General features: G+C 44.1%; 2 protein-coding genes across 2 annotated transcripts in view; one reads left to right on the forward strand and one right to left on the reverse strand.

The window, feature by feature from the left end:
- Positions 1-940: 940 nt before the first annotated feature.
- On the forward strand, positions 941-3057 carry LOC134799591 (protein SEC13 homolog). The gene is made up of 2 exons (XM_063772027.1): positions 941-1600; positions 1863-3057. Exons 1-2 carry the CDS (start codon positions 1034-1036, stop codon positions 2232-2234), a joined length of 939 nt encoding a protein of 312 aa, XP_063628097.1. The 5' UTR covers positions 941-1033; the 3' UTR covers positions 2235-3057.
- Positions 3058-3146: 89 nt separating this feature from the next.
- LOC134799595 (DNA polymerase epsilon catalytic subunit 1) overlaps positions 3147-26655 on the reverse strand; it is a 52157-nt gene continuing 28648 nt past the window's right edge. Inside the window, exons 24-43 of the mRNA XM_063772031.1 lie at positions 26267-26425; positions 23991-24078; positions 23619-23740; positions 20632-20864; positions 19786-19911; positions 19336-19426; positions 18168-18349; positions 17677-17873; positions 17026-17176; positions 16181-16336; positions 9394-9584; positions 6709-6853; positions 6145-6329; positions 5712-5836; positions 5297-5371; positions 4842-5002; positions 4462-4615; positions 4157-4335; positions 3765-3897; positions 3147-3373 (exon numbers count right to left, since the gene is read on the reverse strand). Of these exons, the coding sequence (XP_063628101.1) occupies positions 3206-3373; positions 3765-3897; positions 4157-4335; positions 4462-4615; positions 4842-5002; positions 5297-5371; positions 5712-5836; positions 6145-6329; positions 6709-6853; positions 9394-9584; positions 16181-16336; positions 17026-17176; positions 17677-17873; positions 18168-18349; positions 19336-19426; positions 19786-19911; positions 20632-20864; positions 23619-23740; positions 23991-24078; positions 26267-26425 (3021 nt within the window). The 3' untranslated portion in view covers positions 3147-3205. The remainder of the gene's footprint in view (positions 3374-3764; positions 3898-4156; positions 4336-4461; positions 4616-4841; positions 5003-5296; positions 5372-5711; positions 5837-6144; positions 6330-6708; positions 6854-9393; positions 9585-16180; positions 16337-17025; positions 17177-17676; positions 17874-18167; positions 18350-19335; positions 19427-19785; positions 19912-20631; positions 20865-23618; positions 23741-23990; positions 24079-26266; positions 26426-26655) is intronic.

Here is a 26655-nt window from a genome sequence, read left to right on the forward strand (position 1 = left end):
AATTATATTTTTTTTTAATGTCAATGAATAAACCTTAGCGGCCAGTAACGAAAGAAATTTAAGAAGAGGTTGTAAGATATCAATACCGAGAATATTTTGAACGCCCCTCGTATATGGGGCATTATCTATGAAAAGGGACCTTATTGTCGATGGCGCTTACGCCGCACAGCGTCGCGCGGTATTGTATTTATATCGGAGCATCGTTAATAATGGCGTAGGCGCCATCGACAATAAGGTCCCTTTTCATAGATAACGTCACATATATGTTAGGAGTAATACATATGAATACATACATTGATATGGCAAATAGTTACAAGTTGTTATTACATCTATCCGGTTATCAGATATTTTCTGCTTCACAGCTCCGCGCAGCGTTCTTGATCACCGGGAAACTAGTCTGGATATGCGGCAGATACGTGCCCTTTGAGCTTTTTCCAAGAAATCATATGACGGCCCAGAATTATATTATTATTATCTCACGCTCAAGCCATCTGCTGATGCAATTCCTAAAACAAAATAGTCACAAATTAAACAATATAATCTAACTTCCTAATTACTAACGTCGCTAATTCCTAGGGACTAAATTTACCAGCTCAAACAATGTGAAGTTTTACATCTATGATGAATTTGGATTATAATTTCGGACGCGATATAACGTCCGCGGGTTTACGGGGATAGTAAGATTAAATTATTATATTTGAATTTGGTAATTAGTACGCTCATTTTTATTTAATATATTTCTTACCTTGAAATTATCGCAGTTTCTGGTTTACTACAACGGTTTCCACACACACATTGGGGCTTTTCATAATCCGGATAAGAATTGTTGATAAAGTCGCCATTACCGGATAAGTCAATAGGCCTTGGAGACCATAGTGATTAGGAATAGGTTTGTTACCGGTTTTTGTCCGTCCCAATTAATCAGTTTTTGTATAGCAACATTACATTCCACGTCAACTTTTTGACAGCTTGTTCGCGGATCTGCTGTTTGTTCCTTAAATTCGTATTAATTTTAGAAAGAAAAACAATCAAAATGATTACTGTGTTAAATTCAATTGATACCGGCCACGAGGATATGATACACGACGCAGAGCTGGACTACTATGGGTTGAGACTAGCCACGTGTTCATCGGATAACTCGGTGAAGATTTATGACATCAAAAGCGGCGCCCAAACACTTGCAGCTGACTTGAAAGGACACTTCGGTCCCGTGTGGCAGGTGGCCTGGGCTCACCCGAAGTTTGGAAATCTGTTAGCGTCATGTTCCTATGATAGAAAAGTGATAATATGGAAGGAGACCGGGGAGTGGACAAAATTGTACGAGTATACAGGTCACGAGAGCTCGGTCAACTCGGTGGCGTGGGCGCCTGCGGAATATGGGCTCGTGCTGGCGTGCTGCAGCTCCGACGGCTCCATCTCCGTGCTGACGTACAACCAGGACGGAAACTGGGATGTGAAGAAGATATCCGGCGCGCATGCCATTGGCGTTAATTCCATAAGTTGGTGTCCTGCTATCTCTGCAGAACTTAACTTGGACCCACTTAATAATAAGGATGCACCCAAGAGAATTGTTTCTGGTGGATGTGATAATTTAATCAAGGTTGGTTCTCTTTCTCTTTAATCTGTTTATAATATTATTATCATCTCACAATAGAACACTCATAATTTGGGAGCTTTTGTAATGACTGTAAAGAGAATAGATTATTTCAATTAATAATTCTGCAATGAAAATTATTGTGATATTATTGTTTAAATGTCAACAAATTTTGAGCATGTGTTACATAGATGCTCCTTCTGATGCCAGTATCTTAGAAAAATTACTATTAATAAGCTTATTAATACATATTGTTGTCAATTTGTAGATTTGGAGAGAGCAAGGAGACCAATGGGTTGAAGAGAATCGCTTGGAAATGCACATGGACTGGGTGAGAGATGTTGCATGGGCACCTTCCCTGGGACTACAGCGATCCATGATCGCCAGCTGCTCACAGGATAAGAGAGTCGTCATCTGGACCAGCGACGATAATGTCTCCTGGACACCCACCATTCTGAATACATTTGATGATGTTGTGTGGAGCGTGAGCTGGTCTCTAACAGGCAACATCCTGGCTATCTCGGGAGGTGATAACAAAGTTAGCCTCTGGAGAGAGGGCAGCGATGGCCAGTGGGTGTGCATCAGTGAGGTAGCTAAGGGATTGGGACAAACACCAAATGATGAGAGGAGTACACTTTAACACATTCGACACCGCGTACCCGACTCTCGGGCACTCGTAAACTTTACTCAGATGCCGGCATACCCGCTAGTCGGGCAAGAGCTATAAACCTACACGCGACGCCGAAGTGCCCGACAGGCGGGCAAGCATTGCATCTTCACTACCTCAGGGCTGCCATTGCCACTAACAGAAAAAATTGTAAGTCTTCTGATTATTATGTGGTCGAAAAGTTGGTACAGTTGATTATTATATTTTATTACTTCACTTTGTATTTTTATTTACTTTACCTAATGCGATTACAAAATAAAAATTCTTATTAGTTGGTTACGTGAAATTGCATACACGGGTATGTATCAATAGGAGTTAGAATTAGGAGAAGAACAAAACGGGGAGCCTAAACAGATGAGACAGCAGATTTAATTTTATCCACGTACTTATACAAAAGTTACTTGGCACAGCCCTGAGCGTCCGCCGCTTGCCCGACTAGCGGGTTCGCGGCGTGCGGCATTGAGTTGCACGTCGTTGCCCGACTAGCGAGTACTGTCGGTTTCTGGGGTATTGTTTGAAATTTTGCCTGGTTGCGAAAGTGTTAATTTTAAACTAATTGTATTACTAAATCTTGTTATGTAAGTATATGTAATGATTTGCTAATAGTAATAATTATTGTTCTTTATAAAAGTTGTCTTTTTCACTGGAACCTCTTAAAAGTAAGGATAATGTTGCTTGATATTATGAACACCTATTGAATCATTTAACATTCCCAAAGCAAACTGAATATGTATTAAATATTGTAAATAATTAAACAAAAATTGAATTCAGCTATATGAAGTACTTGCCTTTCTGAGAATCATGAAAATGGTTTCATGATTCTCAGAAAGGCAATTCATTCAAATTCAATGTATTCAGGAATAATGGTACAGCATTAAAACTCAGTTTAAAAAACTTAAAACAATTTTATTTAACCTTAAATTATTAACTTAATTATTTAAATATCACATGTTGTTTAGGTGGAAATCTATCAGTTCAAGAAGCAGCGGCATCTTGTAGTACTCTGCTATGGACTTGAAGGTCTCCAGCTGAGAGTGCACCTCCTTTACAGGCACAAGTGGCCCGAAGTCGCCCGCACAGTCACACACTGTTGACAGGTTCTCGCGTTTCACCTGAACAAACAATTATATTGCTAGTTGTACTAATTAGTAATGATACAAGATTACTACTTGTTGAATTAAACATGCCTATTTTTAACTTAATATTGTATTGATGCCAATGGCCTATTTTATCATCAGCTTAAATGCAGCTGGGCACGAAAGATAATAATATTGAATACACGGTCAGGAAGTATGTAAAATACAACAGATAAAAGCCGGCCAAATGCGTTTTTTCGTAGATCTTTGTACATACAGCAACACTCCTAACTGTACATCAGTGGACCTTATTACAAAAGGTCCACCGATGTACAGTTAACAGTGTGGGCGATAGGTACACATTTAAACAATTAACGTATCCATTCTTACCGTTGGTCAGTTAAGAATATACATAGCTGTTTAATACCTGGTGGCAGCGACTGCAGATGAGGTCCTGCAGCGTGTAGGCGAGCGCGCGCCGGTCCATGGCCTCGATGAGGCGCCACTCCAGCTCCTGGTTGTCGTAGGCGGCTCCACACGTCGGGCACAGGCACACAGGGCTGTCAATTAAAAGGCAATTGTGTAATGTGAGATGGCATTTTGAAACAATGTTTTAATCTGGAAATGGTGGCAGTGTTGTATTTTGTTCCTATGATTTCTGCTTGTCACAAGAGTTCTAAATAAATTTCTAGAATTTAAGACTTTCTAAAAAATAAATAGCAAAACCTTTAAATATATAGGTATGCCTTGGCTAATATTTGACACATAGGTTAGTCAGATGTACAGGGGTCGCACACTCGGCGGTCGCTGTACACTTACACGTCGTCCACGGAGGCGATGTCGGTTTCGCGGCACAGGTCCAGGTCGCGGCAGTGGTTGCACACCTTGCAGATGAGCTCGGTGAGCACGCAGCTGGCGCAGGGGTCGCGCCACTCGGCCGCGGCGCTGAACTCGCCGACCCCGATTAGCCGGAGCAGGTTGCGACGGACCAGCGTTATCTAAAAAAAAAGTGGATAAGCTAAATAGGCGGATAAGAACGAAATAAGCAATTAACTATGTGATTTATTCAGTTAGTTTGTTCAGTTGAAGACAGGAAAATTAATGTAATGATCAGATTTAGTTACCTGTTCGTCCAGCTTGGGGTCGAGCGAGATGACCTTGCAGAGTGCGTTGACGAATTGCAGCGCGGGCGCGTGCTGCGCGCCGCGCCGCCCCGGTCGCGCCTCCACGTCGCCCGGCTTCAGCACCGGCATACGCGTGTGGATCTTTTCAGTCATCCTGAGGAGATCGTTGTTCATAAAATTAAAATTTTCTCTTTTTACTTTATCTGCAGCTGACCATACTATCTCGCTAAAGGATTCAGAAAAGAGAGATGGACCGCATGAAACTCAGTAATGAAGCTCACGTAGTATTTACAAGTGCGCCAATACATGGAGAAGAGTGTTCGTAAACGCCTCACACATAAGGCAAGGTCTGTGAAAGATAGTCCACGTTTAGAACTCACTGGAAGAGTTTCTGCGCGATCTCGCCAGCCAGCAGGTTGGCGAGGCCGGCGGGCGAGGCGGCGGCGGCGCTCACGAAGCCGCCGACGGCCGCCGCGAACGGCTCGCGCACGCCGCGCGGCAGGAACAGCGCCAGGTTCCAGTTCATCACGATCATGCCCTCCTGATACACATAATACCAGCTTATAATTGAACCGTAAGTGAAACTTTACATACTATAGATGGTAATTCGTAAGACCGGAAGTGGAGCGAACGTTTAAATAAGGGTTCCGTTTTTGTCCTTTTGAGGTACGGAACCCTAAAAAGGTTCAGAGTGGTTTACTATCATCAGCAGCCTCAGCTATGAAACAGATAGGGGAGATCCTTTTAGTGATTACAAAAAAGTTATACACATTAATTATTAATATTATCTATTATAGTAATTCAAAGAATGATGGCTCTCTAGACTAAAATATACCTCATCTTCTGCATTCTCGTCCGCTGGCGGCAGCTGTGATGAACCAACTTCAACGAGACCCTCTGGTAATTTACCCTGCCAAATAAAAACGATTGGATTATTAATTATAATTTATTTTTTAATCCTAAACTAATAACAGTGGAACATACATAATTGGCTTTATCTGGTTGCAATAAGATTTAGGGTGAATGGTGTACTATTAGTACAGTAATAGTTGAGTATTATACATATATGGTCAAGCGTGGCTCACTCCGCGATTTCGTCGCGTCGCTACAAGTACATGCGGCCCATACCAATTTTGGTGTCTAGCACTAGTAGTTGCCTCACACCGCTACGGAACGGACGCCTGCGCCGTAATAAACGCGTTTTGTTAAAGAGTGAACCTTCTATTATTTATTCTGTGATATGGTGATACCTGTACGCCGGCATGGTTGGCAGGGTCCAGCCACAGCAGGTAGCTCCAGCACTGCTTGTAGCGGATGTCCACGCCGTGGAACAGCTCCTTGTTGCGGATGCTCTGCACCACGAACTCTACGTAACCTAGAGGACGAATTTAAATTAAACTTTACTGCACAAAACAATAATCATTTGAACCATATGTTTAAACAGAGACAGGTACAATAGAACCGTAATGTGTTTCGACATGCCAAAGGTATTCGTCAGGCCTTGATTTCCAGTTGATGAATCGCAATGAGTATAGGACATGCATGACGATTAACGTAGCGTAACGCGTCAACTGAAAACCAAATCATTAAGAGAAAGTAAACTTATCTATTATGAATTATGGAATCTTTAGCAAAACGAAAACATAACAAGAGGTCACGTAATATGTCACTTTCTGGACTTACCTATGCCATCCATAACCGACTTCTTCTTAGTGCATAACAGTATCTTGTTGAAGTCCGCATACACTATAACAGACCCTAATCGCTTGAACTCTGCCACCAACATAAGGAACAGTTTCTTCATCAGCCCGTATAGCGTGCGGCGTAATGCTGGGTCGTAGAGTAGCGACGTTGGGGTTTTCAACCATCTGAAATAGTTATTAGTGATGTGGTATGTGGTGTGGAAAGTAAGCAACTCCCAAATGAGTAAAATTCATATTTTTCAACACTATATCAAGGTACAGCCAGCAAAATCATTATTAGGACACTTGCATACATATTGGTGTGCAGAAATTATAAGTTATAAGAAAGAAAGAGTTTTATATTAGCCTTATTTTGTAGTTTCATTGCGGTCCTAGTATTTATAGCAGTGACCACTAACTGATTTTCCAACTCAACCCTTTTAGAATTCGAACCCCGATCCCATCAAACATCAAGTCAAGTTTGCATAAGTGATGTTAGTGATCACAAGTTGCCCACAAACCATAGACAGACATAAAGCTACATTAAATTAGAAGGTAAACAAACCTGTAGAAGTGTGTAATCTGGTAATCGGCGAACACGTTTTTATACACCGTGACGTCCCTAAGCCAGGATGCTATCATCGTTCGTAGTACTCGGAAGGCGGCGCTGCATTGTGCTGTTTCGTCGTAGGCTACCGACGCGTTCAAGCCTGTGAACATTGTGAATAAAGGCTGTGTGTAAGGGTGGTATTCTATCTGTCCAATATCTTGGTCCAATGTCATTGCGTCTCACTCTCTCATTAAGCAAAATATGTGACAAAATACACATTGAACAAAGAGATTGGAAAGGTGGAATACCACCCTAAAGGATGGCGAAAAAGGGAAGAAGCTCGAAGCAGATCTTTATCGCTAGTCATAGACACAAATCACAATTATGTTGACCAACCTTTTGAAGCATTGCAAACATTGTAAAAGCATAAAGTGTGAACGAAAAGGCACGGCGTAACATTTTACGTGCAGTGAGATAGACCTTGAAGATGTAAAAATTTGAATACGATTTTATGAATAACTAAGTGAAGCAGTTTATTTAATCGTATGGCATGCATGATTAGGCAATCAGAGAACAGCTTTGAGGTTGTTAAGCCAGGCAACTACGTCGGGTGTCAGGGCATCCAGATCCTCAGCTGGGCCAGGATAGGAGTGAAGAGGGCAGCGCCGCAATATGTGCTCAGTGGTTTGTTCTTCTTCGCCGCACTCGCAGAGGGGAGACTCCTTCCAACCCCACTTATGTTGGAAATAATTACAACGGCCGTGACCTGTTCTCATCCTATTTAGACGGCACCAGATCTTACGAGGTAGGTGAAACCCTTTTGGTTTTCTCGTCGGGTCTGAAAGATAGGGTGTGTCTTTTCCAGCCGTAGCAGTAGACCAGTCAGCTTTCCACCTATCCGAGATGTTGAAGTCGCTTAGGCCTGGCGCTATAGCACAGGGTGGGTTTCGAGAAACCAAACGTTGTGGAGGAGGGTGGCAGAACTCTTGATGTACTGGTAGCGTTGGGTTTTTCATAATCTTCTCCACTTCTCTCTTCAAAGCCTGAGCGCGTCGGAGATGAGGCGGGGCTACATGGCTTAGTACTGGCAGCCAGTGGGCCGGAGTAAATTTAATAGTACCAGAGATGCATCGCATGGTCTCGTTCAGCTTGACGTCCACTTTGTTGGTATGTGCACTGCCTAGCCATACTGGTGCGCAGTACTCGGCAGCAGAGTACACAAGCGCGATACCCGAAGTGCGTAAGCAATCCGCCGAAGCTCCCCAGCTGGTGCCACAAGAGTTTATGGAGGAGATTATTTCTCGTTGCTACCTTTTGCGAGAGCTTGGTTAGATGTTCCTTATAGGTCAGGGACCTATCTAGCGTAACACCGATATATGTTGGGCAGGGATTGTACTTGAGTGCTTCTTTATTCAGGTATACAGTTGGATGATAGCTGGCCATCTGGTTGTATAGATGAAAACCGGAGACTTCAGTCTTACTTTGGCTGGGTATAAGTCGCCACGCGCTAAAGTATGCTGACAGAGCTTTTAAGTCCGATGATAGTGTTTGGGCACCAGATTCAAAATCTTTGCTCTGTGAGATAAGTGCAATGAATGTCATCGGCATATATAAACTGTGTAGCTTCTGTATGCGGAAGATCTGAAATGTACAAGTTGAACAACATTGGCGCTAACACCGAACCTTGAGGAAGGCCATTGTTCAAATTGCGTTTCCTGCTCTTCTTGTTTCCCAAGAAAACTTCGAAGGTCCTTTCAGTCAGCATGTTGGAGATGTGGTCTACTAATTCTCTGCTTGGGATTGCTGACATTAACTTATAAACCAGGCCGTGCCTCCAGACTGTGTCGTAGGCCGCCGTGAGGTCGATAAAAACCGCGGTCGATTTAAGGCGTTTTTGAAATCCGGCTTCTACAAAGTTAGTGAGAGCTAATAACACCTGATCGACACAGTTCCTGCCCTTCCTGAAACCGGCTTGCTCGGACGGTGTGACAGCTTCTATATAAGGTTCAATGCGGCCTAGAAGGAGACGTTCTAGCAGCTTGTGAGAACAGCTGAGGAGAGCAATAGGTCTATAGTTTTCGACAAGGTTTTCATTCTTTCCTGGTTTGGGCACGGCAATTACTTTTGCTAACTTAAACTCTTTCGGCAGGTTATTGTTTGCCAGGATGTTAGAGAACAAGGTTGTAAGCCAGCTGATTGCGATGGGCCCCATATGCTTGATGAACTCATTAAAGATGTTATCAGGGCCAGCGCCTTATTGTTTTTGAGCTGCTTAATAGCGGTGACAAGTTCCTCTACACTGAATGGTCTGGCAAGCTCATGGTTTCTTGGGGAGTTTTGCTTGAGAGCTGTCAGTTCTTTCTTAATTTTCTTCGTGAAGGTTTTGTCACTTTTGGCTCTAGTTAGTTCAACCAGTCTATTGGCTATGGCATCTGGGTTAACGGTTGGGCAATCTCTGTTTAGTGAAGCAGTATCTACTACTAACTGTACATTAAATTAAAATCTCATCCATAGGATCGTTAGGTTGTGTCCGGCTGAAGGCCGTGGCCACGCTGGTGCCCTCCTGCTGCAGGATGTGGTGCGCCTGCAGTAGCGCGCACACACACACGCGTCGCTCTCCAGCTCCACGCACACGGACTCGTACGCGCCCGACGCGTTGTGTGTGTATTCATGTATAGGTAATACATTAAATAAACTAACCCATAGGATCGTTAGGCTGTGTCCGGCTGAAGGCCGTGGCCACGCTGGTGCCCTCCTGCTGCAGGATGTGGTGCGCCTGCAGTAGCGCGCACACACACAGCGCGTCGCTCTCCAGCTCCACGCACACGGAGTCGTACGCGCCTGACGCGTTGTGTGTGCAGCCGGACATCTCTTCCACTTCGCTTACTAGTCTGCAAAAGATAGCTTAAAGATAAAAAAAAAGGAAATAAAGATGGTAAAGATAGGTTTATTCACATTCATTCATTGACAATAAGTAGGTAACATCTATAAATATAAGTACCTAACACAAAAATTTTGTTGGTGCTAAAACGTTCTAAAACGCTCTGTCGACCTTGACTGAAATATAAATCTCGGGCTCTCATACCCAATGGCGGCTCAAGGTTCTTTTCTGGTCGTCTGAGCCCCTCCACAAGCGCCTCCCTTTTGGAGTAATTCCAGTTACCCATTCCAACGCGATGGCGTGGCCGGCCCTGGTTTCATTATACTCTGTAACTTTAGGTATTTAAATAATAATAATAATGAGACATTTGCATGGATTTGGTATCGACAAGTGCACAATCCAGTCAATTCGAAATGGTCAATTAGAACACAATAGTTACACCCTAAATCGCGGCGATCGAATCGACCCAATTGATGATGAAGACGGCTATAAATACCTAGGCTACCAACAGACACGGCAAATTCATCACAAAACAACTAAAACAACACTCAAACACAAGTTTACAGCCAGGCTTCATAAAATCCTTAATACACACCTTAACGCAAGAAACACAATTAAAGCAATTAATACGTATGCAATTCTCATACTAACATATTCTTTCGGTATTATACAATGGTCCCAAACAGATCTCTGTAATCTCCAAAGGAACATTAACACGTTAATGACGAAATATCGCAAGCACCATCCACGAAGCTGCACCCAGAGGATGACTTTACCGAGAGCTGATGGTGGAAGGGGCTTGATAGATATCAAGAACCTTCACAACAAGCAGGTAAGATCACTTAGAAAGTTCTTTCACGACCAGTCCTCCCGCTCTTCAATGCACCAGGCCATTGTTACGAATGACAAAAAATTCACCCCGCTGAATCTAAACGACCGTACAACACAAAAAATGAGGTAATTACGGAGCCACAGCAGAAACAACAAGCGTGGGTGCAGAAGGCACTTCACGGTAGACACCGACTGGATTTCACCAACCCCAACGTCGACAGGCTGGCGTCCAATATGTGGCTCAAGAGAGGTGAGTTATTCCCGGAAACCGAAGGGTTTATGATAGCCATCCAAGACCAAATTATAGATACCAAAAACTACCGTAAACATATTATCCGCGATCGCAATCTAACCACAGACTTATGCCGACGCTGTCACGCAGCCTCAGAGACAATACAACATATTACAGGAGCATGCCGATCCATATCCCAGACTGACTACAAGCATCGCCACGACCAAGTTGCAGCCATCATACACCAATACCTCGCATTTAAACTCCACCTTATTAACAACAGGACTGCCTACTACAAATACTCTCCGCAGACTGTACTAGAGTCACCCGATTACAAACTTTACTGGGACAGAACTATAATTACAGACAGAACTATCCACTACAACAGGCCTGATATTACCCTTCATGACAAAACCGCAAAAATTGTATATCTGATCGACGTTGCCATTCCTAACACCCACAACCTCACCTCTACACACACCGAAAAGATCAGTAAATATACAGACCTGTCCATAGAGATTAAAACCCAATGGCGAGTGAACACAGTTAAAACTATTCCGATCATCATTTCATCCACAGGTGTTATCCCCCGCACTCTGCATTCCAGCCTCAAGACTCTTGATATTCACCCACTCACGTACATAATCCTACAAAAAGCTGCCATTATGAACACATGTAGAATAGTTCGGAAATTTCTAGCTCTAGAACAATAGAGTCGAAAATACATTTCTATATTCGTTTGGCCAAAAGCCCGCGGATATGGAAACAAAACTTCCTCCAATTGGAGAGAACAATAAAGAAATACCAAGAATAATAATAATAATAATTCAGCCTATATACGTCCCACTGCTGGGCACAGGCCTCCTCTCATGCGCGAGAGGGCTTGGGCTATAGTCCCCACGCTAGCCCAATGCGGATTGGGGACTTCACATACACCTTTGAATTTCTTCGCAGATGTGTGCAGGTTTCCTCACGATGTTTTCCTTCACCGAAAAGCTAGCGGTAAATATCAAATGATATTTTCGTACATAAGTTCCGAAAAACTCATTGGTACGAGCCAGGATTTGAACCCGCGACCTCCGGATTGAAAGTCGGGCGTCATATCCACTCGGCCACCACCGCTTTTTAAATAAAAATAAAAGCAAACAAAAGTATTTAAATAAAAGTAAACAAAATCTACCCTCAACTGTATTAAGGAGCCATTTGAGGGTAGATGAAGAGATTACATGATCAAATAATGTAGGTTAAAGTCAGGTCGTTCAGTGACAGATCCAGCCCATATAACCATTCCAGTCGCAGAATCACAAAGTGGTAACTAAATGTCAGATGTGTCGTAACAGAGTCCACACAATGTGTCTAGAATTGTTTCGAAACAAAGTGTCGTCGCCGTGTCTACACTTTTCCGTAACAAGGTGTCGACACATTTGTGTGCACTTTGCGTGCGGTTTGCGACTAAATCTGACAGCAAATTTGTGACAGCAAATGTCAATATAAAATACCTCTTGAAAACCAAGGTTTGTCAAACTACTATTAGTGTCTCGTGTGCTCGTAATTCTAGTAAGTCATCATGGGCAATGCAAATGATAATAATCGACCGAAACCAAATAAACACCCAACACCCGTCAACCTTTTACAGAAAAGTTTTTAAAGAAATTCAATAAGCTACTTAGGTCAGGCAACGAATGCTCCAAAAGTTGTAGAGGGAAATGCTCGGAACACAATTTTTGACTCCGTAACTCGGTTTGACAAGTTAGGAGGTGAACATATCAAAAGTCCCCGGCCGTAGCCCTTGAGCGGGGGGGAGAGAGGGGGCTTTGAAGGTCCCATTTTCCGGTTTTTCGATTATATCTCGGAAACTATGCATCTCAGCGACATGGCCACTTATACAAAATGAAAGTTAATTTAATTTGTTATAAGTTTATTCCGACAATTTTTTCGATATGTTGAATAGTTTTTGTGATATCCGCTCTTGAAAGTTTATTTAGGGCTCTCAATTTTATCTTGATATATCTATATCAGTGAAGGTGCTAGGCCGTGTTTGGTATCATTTTCGTATAAATCTGGGGTGCTGAATCCATTTAAGATATCACATTGACACCATTCCACAAAATAAAAATAAATCTTTTTAGGGTTCCGTACCTCAAAAGGAAAAAACGGAACCCTTATAGGATCACTCGTGCGTCTGTATGTATGTCCGTCTGAATACACAAAATAGTTCTTTACATATAGATGACAGGAAAACCTATTAGAAATGTGCAGTCAAGCGCGAGTCGGACTTAATGTACGGAACCCTTAATACGCGAGTCCGACTCGCACTTGGCCGGTTTTTTTGAAACTCTTCTTGACGCTTAACCGCTGAACCGATTTCGTTGAAATTTGGTATAGAAATAGTTTGCGTCCCGGAACAGGACATAGGATAGATCTTATAACCAAAATCATCTTTTGAAGGTGTGAAAAGTGGCGTGGAAATTTGTACGGGAAATCAATAACCGCTGAACCGATTTATATGAAATTTGGGATGGTCTACATCTTTGATTTAGTTAAAAATGATGAAAAAACATGACTTCAAACCTAAACTTAAACAGTATTCTTCAAGAAGTCAATTCTGAATTCCCCCCTACACCTCATTTCACACCTTTAAAGGATGATTTTTGAGATAACTTATTATATCCTGTCTCGGGACTCAAAATATATGTGTACCAAATTTAAATTAAAACTGTTCAGCAGTTTAAGCGTGAAGAGGAGTTTAAAAGAAAGTATTTTAATAAGTTTATATGTTTTTACTTCGGAATGGTGTCATTGTGATACCTTAACTAAATTTGGTACTGCGAATTTATACGAAAACGATACCAAACATGGCCTCGTAGCTTTACTGTTGGAGAAGTCAAAATAAAATTGAGAGCCCTGAATTCTTATTACTTGGCCAAACTTGTGTAGAAGGAAAAGGTAAAATAAAAGACTTCGGCAGGAATATAAGACACAAATATTTTTTTTTTTTGCGTTACTATTTCATTCATCAAATATAAACATACCTTGATTATACTATTCTAGTGAGATCCTCATAGATAAACAAAAACATTTACTTAAAAAATTACAAGGTCGAAATGTCACGGAACTTGTGAGAGTAATATGTGAAAAATATAAACTTTTATGACAAAAAAAATCTGGACACAATTTAAGAATCACCCAATTGCGTCGAGGAATCATCTGTATTTTTGCTTGTTTCATTACCTCCTCGCTTCTTTTTTGTCCTTTGTATTCTGTAGCAATTTGTTAGATCTGAAAATAAAGATAACTTGCGTCGTCACGGATGTCGATTTATAGGTTTTAGGGAGTGCAGAATTCGAAAACGATGATCATTTTATAATCCAAGATGGCGGCTACGTATTTTGTCATAAAAGTGGAATCCAAAATAGTCATCATTTTCGAAATCTGCGCCCCCAGAAACCTATAAAACGACATCCATGACGACTTTTATGATATAGTGCATGGCCGCCATCTTGGAATCCAAAATAGTCATCATTTTCGAAATCTGCGCCCCCTAAAACCTATAAAACGATATCCATGACGACTTTTATGACATAGTGCATTGCCGCCATTTTTAAATTGAAAATGTTATCATTTTCGAAATCTGCGCCCCCCAAAACCTATAAAACGACACCCATGACGACTTTTATGACATAGTGCATGGCCGCCATTTTGGATTCCAAAATGGTCATCATTTTCGAAAGCGGGGCCCCCTAAAACCTATAAAACGACATACATGACGACTTTTATGACATAGTGCATGGCCGCCATCTTGGAATCCAAAATGGTCATCATTTTCGAAATCTGCGCCCTCTAAAACCTATAAAACGACACCCATGACGACTTTTATGACATAGTGCATGGCCGCCATTTTGGATTCCAAAATGGTCATCATTTTCAAAATTGGGGCCCCCTAAAACGTATAAAACGACATCCATGACGACTTTTATGACACAGTGCATGGCCGCCATTTCGGATTCCAAAATGATCATTATTTTCGAAATCGGCACTCCCTAAAACCTATATATCGACACCCATCTCGACTTTTATGACAAAGTGTTTTGCTACCATCTGCATGCAAGACATTTCTATTATTTTTACGTACAAAAATGGCCCCCTGTCAACTTTCAATCGAGATTTAATCGATAATTTATTCGATTAATATTCAGATTAATTCAATTTCAATCTATGTTAGGTCGACTAAACTAATCGCGATTAAAATTTGAGAATTAACTTTTTTTATTCCATTAATTAGTCAAATAAACAGTTAATCGATTAATGCCCATCTCTGGCCACGGCATTTTTACACTTTGAGAATATCTGAAAACAAATCAACACAAGGAGCCATTTTGCAAATCCAGTAACTTTGTTATTACTTTTGACAGCGCGTGTCATGTGTCAACACAGAGTCGACACAAAGTCGAAACATTGCAACTACTTTGTGACTGCAATATTTCTCAGCCTTAAACCATATTTATACATCATAATTAACAAGTTTGGTAGTATGTAAAGCGTTATTTCTGTTATTTAAGTATAGTATACGCATCGAAGTACTAAAAATGCTTCAAATAATATAGTTATGAACACAGGCACTGAGAAGTAAACAATTTCATTTCCGGCTAAACTACAACAATGTGGTGGCGCGTTGATTATATTACACTTAGTTTATCAAATCACTCGAGCAGTTTAATTCCCCATAATAATTTAAGTCATATTGTAATATAAATGCAAACAGTATATAATTACGTCTTGTAATCCGTTTAAGAGATGGCGTATTAATGTCACTTATTTTTATTTAAGTATTTTTCCATCTGACAGTTTCCATTTGACAGGAACAAAATGAACGAATGAACGAATGATTTTGGCATAAAGTAGTCGCAAACCCGAAACAATGTGTGCACACGGCGACCACACTTTATGTCACTTTGTGTCATGTGTCGACCCTTCCCCATTTCTGGTAACTGTGTCGACACGGCGACGACTCTGCGACTGGAATTGTGACCGAAACAGACGGTGTCGACACAAGATGTGTCAACACCGCGTCGTAACGGCGACTGGAAATGGTTGTATGGGAGGCGGTTTTGTATTTGGTTGGTTAACCAATAACTGTTATGGCTCCTCTTCACGATGGGCCAACGCCGGCCACTCCAAGGGACGCATTTATGCGTTAGAGGGAGCAAATGATATTGCTATCTCATTCTACCGCATGGCTGCGTCCCTTGGAGTGGCCGGCGCTGGCCCATCGTGTAAAGGAGCCCTTATATTATAACTACCCGAAAATTACAAATTGTTTGTTTACTTTTATTTAAATACCTTAAGATACAGACTATAGTCTAAATATAGATTAGATTTCAGGGGAGGAGAAACATTAACAAAATAATTGAAGATTCAATTTAACTGCATGCAACCGTATGTATTTTTATGCAGGTGGTTGTAGCACTTAGCACGAGAGGTTTTACTTAACAATAGACAAAGGATTAGCCGTCGGAGTCTATTAGAAAGCTACAAACTATAACCTGTTGTCGTCGGTCTCACGGCCGCCCAGGTCGGGCCGCTCCAGGTTGGAGGCCCACAGCACGAAGTTGTGCTTCACGAGGTGCCGCGCGTAGAACAGGTCCGCGCCGAACAGCGTCGGGTCCGGAGGCAGGTTGCCTAGTGGCACGTGGAAGTATCTGCGAGAGACAATTCAGATATCAGAAAGCAGAAATTATGATAGAAGGCGATATTATGTAAACAATCGCGTTCGAACTTAAACAGACGTATTTTGTGTACGAAAGCCATGTTACTCTAAATATAAAGGTGACTAAGCGTTTTGCGCCTTTAGAAATCGAATATAAAACTGACGGATTAGCGGATTACGACCATAGGATTTTAATTAGTTAAGCCTGCAAATAACGTCCTGTTCCTGCAGGATTACTTTAATATTTATCGCTACCATCTGCGCGTTCTTCCCCATTTGTTTAGAGTTAACTTACACAGTATGACAATCAATGAAACAGGATGATTCATAAGAGACTAACGCATCAATTCTTGAGGAGCTTGGCATTAAAGAGCGGTTGCTTTCTACGGTCAAAACTAGGATCCTTAACTTCTTTGGACACGTGTCTCGGCGAGACGGAACCTCCATAGAACGACTAGTTATGCAAGAAAGAGTGGGAGGTATCAACGCTAGAGGAAGATCGCCAATGAGATGGACCGACCAAATCAAAGCCAGTGTGTAGGCCACAGTAAGCGAATGCTCACGGAAAGCAGCTCTACGGGAGGAATGGCGACGTGTCCTTAAACGAGGCGCTCAAAAGTTTACATAAGGGCCACGACCACTCTGTCAAGAGCGTAACGAAGAAGAAGAATAAGTGATCACCTGCACTGCTCGGCGGTGAGCGTGAGCACGGAGTCGAGGTTGAGGTAGTGGCGCACGATGGTGCGCGCGCCGACGCGCTGCCACTCCAGTGTGTTGTACAGCGTCTCCACGTCGCGGACGTGCAGCGGAACCAGGGGGAACTCCGAGAGACCTGTTTTATTTAAATCCCTTCATTGTAATGTTGCTACGTCATAATGCTATGGCAACAGGAGTCATTCCTCGCATCATTATACTTAATTTTTTTTATTTCGGAAGATTACCATGCACTATCTATATCAGCAATTTAAAAACGACCAGAGCTGTGCTTGACGACGCTGAACGAAGCCAGGCGTGGCTCACTCCGCGATTTCGACGCGTCGCTATAAGTACATGCGGCCCACACCAATTTTGGTGTATATCAGTAGTAGTTGCCGCGCACCGCTAAGGAACGGACGACTGCTCGCGCTTGCGCCACCTTGCGGTCATATTTGTCGTAATAGACGCGTAAAGAGTGAACCTTCTGTACCTAGTACTATTATTTATTCTGTGACGAAGCGTTGAAAGTGGCGTCTTATGGACACTGGATGCTACGTTTAATGGGACGCGCGTTTGAACAAAAACCAAGGCGTGGGCCTAGGACTCGCGGTACCGCTGTACTGGACCCATTCTTACCTGGTACTAAGGCCAGTAGTGCCGGCACGCTATGAAGAGTCTGTAGAGCTAGTAGCGTGGGCCCAGAGTGTTCCTCGCGGTAACGTTGCAGCGCCCGGCCTAATCTTCTGTATACTGCGCGAGGCTCCGTCTCCACAGCCACCTCCCAGGTCAGATCGGTGCTTGGGAGGGTACTCTCGTCTGTGCCCAGGTTGATTCTGCGGAAATAATTATACTGTGATGATAGAGTAAGCGTGGGTAATGAATGGCACACCTTAGACAAAGTTGTTAATCCCAAATCCGCACACCACAAATGTGCTTGTGGAGCGACGAAGACTTTTGCCAATAGTTTGGAATTAGAAAGAGTATCTATACAAAAATACTTGTTTACTTTTAAAGTTACTTTTATTTTCACGCATAAATCTCAGTTTTATCCGTCGCAAACTGCCGTCATTTTAATCTTTCTAGTCCCATGACTTCCAGCTGACAGCTTGAGCTGAACCAGTACTGACTTGGCGGTGGTCTCGGTGGCGAGCAGCGTGTGCATGTTGGGCAGCTGGTTGGTCTTGACGGAGTCCTGCACTACGAGCAGCGCCTTCTTGGTGGGCCCCAGCACCAGCGCCCACATGCTGCGCGTTGAGTTCAACGCCGAGTGTTGGTACAGGTAGATGTGTTTTAATGGTGCTACGCCGTTCTGTAAGATAATGGAGGTTAGAAAAAAAACCGGACAAGTGCGAGTCGGACTCGCCCACCGAGAGTTCCGTACTTTTTAGTATTTGTTGTTATAGCGGCAACAGAAATACATCATCTGTGAAAATTTCAACTGCCTAGCTATCACGGTTCATGAGATACAGACGGGCGGTGACAGACGGACGGACGGACGGACAGCGGAGTCTTAGTAATAGGGTCCCTTTTTTACCCTTTGTTTTGTCCTAGTTCAGCGTTTCTTTTATTTTGTGCCTTTTTTATATATTGTGACCTTTTTTTCGACTTTTGTGTTATTTCTAGTCAGGATCGCGAGCCCTTAAGATATGATAAGATTTCTTTATTGTCAAAGCTGTGTTGGTACATAGGTCTTATAAATATTACAGAAGTCCATCAGCTTGCCCATTTCGGGCGTACAATTGTAAACTAACCTAGTGCATGCAAAAAAAAACAATTACAATAACATAACATCATAACTATTAATTGTCTATGTACGTAAAATATTCATTTAAATTATAGAAACTTTTTGATAACAGCCATTTCTTGAGCTGAGCTTTCATCCTTATAGGAGAAAAAAAGTGTCCTAAAATTTCCATATATTTTTCAAAGTTTCCTTTTTGTTACCGCCTTACAAAGTATATGGGGAAATGGTAACACAATAGGAAAACAACTCTGGGACATTTTTTTATCCCATTAGGATCGAAAGAGCTCGTGATTCTGAGTAGAAATAACACTAAAGTGTCAAAAAAGGTCACAATATTTAAAAATGGCCAAAAATAAAAGAAATGCTTAGTTAGACTCGCAATGGAAGGGTTTGGAACCACCATACACTACAGTTTATTACCACAGCGACCGATAAATACTGAAAAATAAGCTAGGCCTTGAGAAATTATTCCTGTAATTACTTAGCCAATCGTTAGCTTGGCATGTGTTCAAACTACAATATCTATACAAGATATTTTCTTGTGTTCTTACTTGTTTCTGAAGATAGGGTTGATGGGCGACGCTTTTGAACTGCAGTTGGCTCAGTGTGAACGAATCCGAGTTCGATCCTTGCTGGATAAGTCTGCAACATGCAAAAATAACAATTATTATTATGGATGTAAAATTATAGTGTAATATTTCAGCGTTAGTAATATAAAATAACATAGCATAACATAACTTGAGCGTAAATTACTTTAAACATAATACAATTCAGTTTTCAAAAATTATCAGCCATTAGGATTTATTATGAAAATGGCGCTTGAAGCAATTCTACAATCGATTAGATAGCTAGAGTTAAGACCCAAAAAAATGGTTAGGGTTAGCCCCTCAGCCCTCAGCGCCTACTTGATTTACTGGTCAATCGCGAGATCTCAGTTCGGGTCAATCTTCGAGTTTAGAATAATACAGGATAATGGTAAGTTTTAAAGGTGAAGGACGTACCGCCTGGCCTCGTCCGGGTCGACAGTGCAGATGCAGCCCAACTGCACCAGCACGCGGAACTCCAGGCTCATCTGCGTCTCGTAGATGCCCTCGATCTCGGGCGCCGACAGCTCCGCTATCAACTCTCTGTAACAAATAGAGTATGTAGGATATGACCTTCAAACGAATTTCAACTCTATCGTCAAAGATAGAAGTTACAAAATTATTTAAGATATAAATGGCATACTTTGACACGCTGCTTAACGCCTATATTTTCTTGCCGCTCGTGAGTACCAACATCCTCATTGTTAATTAACAATTCGTGAATCCTATCTCAAAGACATAGGTAGCTATAATTATGAGATATAGATGGTCAAGCAAATCTTGTCAGTAGAAAAAGGCGCGAAATTCAAATTTTCTATGAGACGATATTACATTTTAAAATTTGCCGCCTTTTTCTACTGACAAGATTTGCTTGACTAAGTATAAGATGTAATGTGATTTAAAAAAAATGTGCTGGCACGATATCTAATCAAGTAAAAATAAAGTTATGATGGGTAGGGTCATTATTAATGACTCATTTTTTTATTTATTGTAACTGACTGCGCAAGTTTATCGCGACAGGCGAGCTACTCGAACGTTCTTACTCCTGGCGGTCTAGCATAAGTTGCGTTTTCGCGCGCGAGTCCATACTTGAAGCGCGCTTGATGTATGGAATCGCGCACGAGAACGCAACTCATGCTAGACCGCCTGGTGTTGTTAGTAGAGCCGCTCGCAACCTAGCACAGGATGTGCTTGCGGAGGTACGTGGCTGCACTTGCGCCAGTACTGGCCACTGTCGGGCGAGCTACTAGACCGTCGACTTACTCTTGGTGTTCCCTGTAGAGCTGCTCACTGACGCTGTACTGGTACAAGTGTAATACAGGATGTGCTCGCGGCAGTACGCGGCTGCACTTGCGCCAGTACTGGCTCGTGTCGGACGGGCGAGCTACTCGACTGTTCACGTAGAAGATACGCGGCACTGTCAGCTTGATCTGGTGGAGGTCTGAGCCGACTAAGGCCCAGAGGCGGAAGAGACCGGGCTCCGAAGTTTCGAGGACCTGAGCAAACAAATTAGTTTTACTAAAAATTTAATCATGGGAAAAAAGACGAAGAAGAATTATGTATTTAATGTATTCATACCGCGGTACAAGTAATTTATAAAGGAACTTGACATTTCCCGCGGTAATGCAGACGATCTCGATAGCAATGCGGTGCAACTATGCTGCCGGCTGCATGGCTAAAGATGTAAATTTCACTTTAGAATTTAACTTATTCTTGACTTCGTGCTTGGCCAATTTTTATGTTTAGGTAGCAATTGTTGAAACCGAAGACGCCGGTGAGGTACCTGTATGATCTGCCACGTCGTGTTAAGTAGAGTCCGCTGCGCGCGCTTGATGAAGCTGCCGAGCGTGGTGGCGGGGCCGAGGCTGCGCGGCGCGGCCGTGGAGCCCTCGTTATCCATTCAAACCGATGACACCGGTGATGACACCGGTGAGGTACCTGTATGATCTGCCACGGCGTGTTGAGTAGAGTCCGCTGCGCGCGCTTGATGAAGCTGCCGAGCGTGGTGGCGGGGCCCAGGCTGCGCGGCGCGGCCGTGGAGCCCTCGTTATCCATTTAAACCGATGACACCGGTGATGACACCGGTGAGGTACCTGTATGATCTGCCACGGCGTGTTGAGTAGAGTCCGCTGCGCGCGCTTGATGAAGCTGCCGAGCGTGGTGGCGGGGCCGAGTCTGGCGGCGCGGCCGTGGAGCCCTCGTTATCCATTCAAACCGATGACACCGGTGAGGTACCTGTATGATCTGCCACGGCGTGTTGAGTAGAGTCCGCTGCGCGCGCTTGATGAAGCTGCCGAGCGTGGTGGCGGGCACGAGACTGCGCGGCGCGGCCGTGGAGCCCTCGTTATCCATTCAAACCGATGACACCGGTGATGACACCGGTGAGGTACCTGTATGATCTGCCACGGCGTGTTGAGTAGAGTCCGCTGCGCGCGCTTGATGAAGCTGCCGAGCGTGGTGGCGGGGCCCAGGCTGCGCGGCGCGGCCGTGGAGCCCTCGTTATCCATTCAAACCGATGACACCGGTGATGACACCGGTGAGGTACCTGTATGATCTGCCACGGCGTGTTGAGTAGAGTCCGCTGCGCGCGCTTGATGAAGCTGCCGAGCGTGGTGGCGGGGCCGAGGCTGCGCGGCGCGGCCGTGGAGCCCTCGTTATCCATTCAAACCGATGACACCGGTGATGACACCGGTGAGGTACCTGTATGATCTGCCACGGCGTGTTGAGTAGAGTCCGCTGCGCGCGCTTGATGAAGCTGCCGAGCGTGGTGGCGGGGCCGAGGCTGCGCGGCGCGGCCGTGGAGCCCTCGTTATCCATTCAAACCGATGACACCGGTGATGACACCGGTGAGGTACCTGTATGATCTGCCACGGCGTGTTGAGTAGAGTCCGCTGCGCGCGCTTGATGAAGCTGCCGAGCGTGGTGGCGGGGCCGAGGCTGCGCGGCGCGGCCGTGGAGCCCTCGTTATCCATTCAAACCGATGACACCGGTGATGACACCGGTGAGGTACCTGTATGATCTGCCACGGCGTGTTGAGTAGAGTCCGCTGCGCGCGCTTGATGAAGCTGCCGAGCGTGGTGGCGGGGCCCAGGCTGCGCGGCGCGGCCGTGGAGCCCTCGTTATCCATTCAAACCGATGACACCGGTGATGACACCGGTGAGGTACCTGTATGATCTGCCACGGCGTGTTGAGTAGAGTCCGCTGCGCGCGCTTGATGAAGCTGCCGAGCGTGGTGGCGGGGCCCAGGCTGCGCGGCGCGGCCGTGGAGCCCTCGTTATCCATTCAAACCGATGACACCGGTGATGACACCGGTGAGGTACCTGTATGATCTGCCACGGCGTGTTGAGTAGAGTCCGCTGCGCGCGCTTGATGAAGCTGCCGAGCGTGGTGGCGGGGCCGAGGCTGCGCGGCGCGGCCGTGGAGCCCTCGTTATCCATTCAAACCGATGACACCGGTGATGACACCGGTGAGGTACCTGTATGATCTGCCACGGCGTGTTGAGTAGAGTCCGCTGCGCGCGCTTGATGAAGCTGCCGAGCGTGGTGGCGGGGCCCAGGCTGCGCGGCGCGGCCGTGGAGCCCTCGTTATCCATTCAAACCGATGACACCGGTGATGACACCGGTGAGGTACCTGTATGATCTGCCACGGCGTGTTGAGTAGAGTCCGCTGCGCGCGCTTGATGAAGCTGCCGAGCGTGGTGGCGGGGCCGAGGCTGCGCGGCGCGGCCGTGGAGCCCTCGTTATCCATTCAAACCGATGACACCGGTGATGACACCGGTGAGGTACCTGTATGATCTGCCACGGCGTGTTGAGTAGAGTCCGCTGCGCGCGCTTGATGAAGCTGCCGAGCGTGGTGGCGGGGCCGAGGCTGCGCGGCGCGGCCGTGGAGCCCTCGTTATCCATTCAAACCGATGACACCGGTGATGACACCGGTGAGGTACCTGTATGATCTGCCACGGCGTGTTGAGTAGAGTCCGCTGCGCGCGCTTGATGAAGCTGCCGAGCGTGGTGGCGGGGCCCAGGCTGCGCGGCGCGGCCGTGGAGCCCTCGTTATCCATTCAAACCGATGACACCGGTGATGACACCGGTGAGGTACCTGTATGATCTGCCACGGCGTGTTGAGTAGAGTCCGCTGCGCGCGCTTGATGAAGCTGCCGAGCGTGGTGGCGGGGCCGAGGCTGCGCGGCGCGGCCGTGGAGCCCTCGTTATCCATTCAAACCGATGACACCGGTGATGACACCGGTGAGGTACCTGTATGATCTGCCACGGCGTGTTGAGTAGAGTCCGCTGCGCGCGCTTGATGAAGCTGCCGAGCGTGGTGGCGGGGCCCAGGCTGCGCGGCGCGGCCGTGGAGCTCTCGTTATCCATTCTACCTGTTACCACATTATTATTACTGTTAGGGCCCATACGAGTACTCACTAGGGGTGGCAATCGCGGCGGGCCGCAACTTTGATTTTACAACGATAAAACTACGGATAAAAAGGTTTTTTATATCTACTTTTTTATGACAACTTGACCCCTTAAACTTTAAGATGTTATAAAATTCAACATGTGATAATGATAACAAGCCCATTCTAGGCATAACCAAAAAATGATTACGTAAGTAATACGTTAATTATGTACCTCGTTTGCTCCTGTTAGACATCTTTCGCTGTTCTATCTGCCATTTCCATTTCTTCTTTTGGAACAAAATCCAAGCTCTTCGTTCTTTCTGTAAATAAATGATTTTGTTACACTCCAAATATTTTGAGCGAATATTCAACCAATAGATGGCATTTGAATCTATTACGGGCTATGCAGTTCAGGTCAGAGGGAACATTAAGGATGTTGAAAATAACACCTTGTTTGTAACTAAATAGGTCATTCAATTCAATTCAATTCAATTCAATATCTTTAATGTCAAAAAACACATGTCAAAATATACAATAGGTACTTACACAATAAAATTAAAAATACATAATCCACACAAATTAAAAAGGAATATATACAAATGTCAGAGTACATAATATATACAATGTCAAAAATAGTGGTATATACAAATGTCAATAAAACTAACAAAAAATTAAAAATTAAAAAATACGAATGTCAAAAAATATTACTAGACTCATTTTACATTAAATTTACAATAAAATTCTTTTACCGTGAAAAAAGCCTGGTCAATCAAAAAATCTTTCAACTTTTTAACAAATAGCTCATAAGAAGCCGCCTCTTTTATTTCACGGCTCAGGCTGTTATAAATTTTAATGCCAACTACCCCCAGCGAGTTGGATGATTTTACGAGCCTGATAAGGACAGATTTAATATCGCGATCTGTTTGCCTTTGATCAGGTCGACGCATAACAAAATCACTCTTGTGCTTAAACATATATTTTGCCACCTCAAAAATGTATAAACAGGGCACTGTTAGAATTTTTAATTCCCGGAAATACTCTTTTGTTGGAGTGAATGGCGGCACCCCAGACAACATTCTAACAGCCCTCTTCTGCAGTATGAAAACTCTATCCCTGTCGGCTGCCAGCCCCCAAAGGTCAATACCGTACACAAGGATCGAGTTTACATACGCGTAATATGCCATACGGAGGTTCTCACGTGAAAGTGCAGGAGCAAGCCGAGACAGCGCAAACGACGCTTTGGCAAGTCTTAAGTGAATCAATATGTTTATCCCCTTTTAAGCCGCAATCAAATTCAAACCAAAGAAACCGCACGTTCTGCACCTGTGGAAGCGTAATATTATTTATTGTTATGTCAAGGGGAGTGGGATACGGTCCTCTTAGCCAGAAATGCATTATCGATGTCTTATTAAGGTTAATCAAAAAGCCATTTACTTGGAACCAATATGTCAATTTTAATAATGTATTCAAAACGTTCCCCCTTAGCTCCTCAAAAGAATCACCGGTAACAATGGCACATCCATCATCAGCAAACATTATAAAATTACCATCTTGAAACAAACTAATGAGGTCATTAACCATCACCAAGAAGAGGAAATTACCAACCGCTGAACCCTGAGGGACAGAACAGTCATGTAGTGTCCTCATCTCAGACTTAGTGGCCCCCCCATCAACCGACACTACCTGTTCCCTGTCCTTCAAAAAAGATTTAATAAAATTTAAAAGACTAGCTTGTACACTATATCTTTGCAACTTATGTAATAATAATTTGTGATCAACCAAATCAAACGCACGGGACAAGTCACAAAAAACTGCTGCAACCATTTTCTTTTGGTCAATATACTGGAGGACACGCTGATTTACCGCACGAGCAGCATCTACCGTAGACCGGCCGTGGCGGTACGCATACTGGTGATCATGAAGTAACTTGTTTCTTTCAAAGTATTCCATTAACCTATTACAAAGACCTAGCTCAGCAACTTTCGATAGTGCCGGTACTAATGATATTGGACGGAAGTTTTTTATTTCTTCTTTCAATCCCTTGCCCTTGTAAACTGGACTAACCTTAACTATCTTTAACGAGCCAGGATATACCCCAATGATGGCACACGGATTAAGCAGGGCACAAAAAATGTCTATGACATTATCAGGGAGTTTCTTTATAAGGTCCGCCGAGGTCGCATTCACAATGTTTTCGTCCTGTTGCTCCAATGACCGTTGTGTCCTACAGACGTATAACTATAAGTATAAAGTATAAGCCTTCGCTTACCCGTGTGGTTCCAAAAATGCGGTGCCGGGGCAAAGGCCTCCCGCCACGAGACGTAGTTTCCTTCACAGACGACTCCTTGCGTTTCCGCTACACCGTCACCATTGGTCGGGACGGACGCGGTGTGTGCTCTTTATCGATATCCATGCCAACCTCCATGTCCAATAAAAATGACACGAACTACACGAGATAGCCATGTCCTATAGATAGGTATATACATGTATGAGCCTATTTTATCTTACCCGCGTGGTTCCAAAAGGCGGTGGCGGCCCGAACGCCTCCCGCCAAGTAGCGGCTTCCTTCACCGGCGACTCCTCGCGTTTTCGCTTCACTGTCACCATGGGGCGGGACGGGCGGGGCGTGTCATCTTTGCCGATATCCTCCATGTCCACTTCGGTATCCTTTATAATAAGATTAATAAGTTCAATGTTACGTCGACTATAAATACCTACTAATTTTATAAATACAGTTGTTTTATTTATCCCCTGAAAGGAGATTTTGATCTCTCAGCTCTGGGTCACCGCTCTGACAACTGAGCTATCAAAGTTCGCCGGTAACGACGAATACTTCCAACGTATCCTTCATTATTTATACATATCCTAGCACGTACAGTAAAATACCTACTAGTACT

This window comes from Cydia splendana, chromosome 18 (genome assembly GCF_910591565.1).
Source record: "Cydia splendana chromosome 18, ilCydSple1.2, whole genome shotgun sequence".
Classification (NCBI taxonomy): Eukaryota; Metazoa; Arthropoda; class Insecta; order Lepidoptera; family Tortricidae; genus Cydia; species Cydia splendana.

Bases quoted from the DNA above. Each gene is read 5' to 3' on its own strand.
- LOC134799591 (XM_063772027.1), top strand. From the start codon at position 1,034: ATGATTACTGTGTTAAATTCAATTGATACCGGCCACGAGGATATGATA. The intron at 1,601-1,862 runs GTTGGTTCTCTT...GTCAATTTGTAG, and splicing joins GATGTGATAATTTAATCAAG to ATTTGGAGAGAGCAAGGAGA.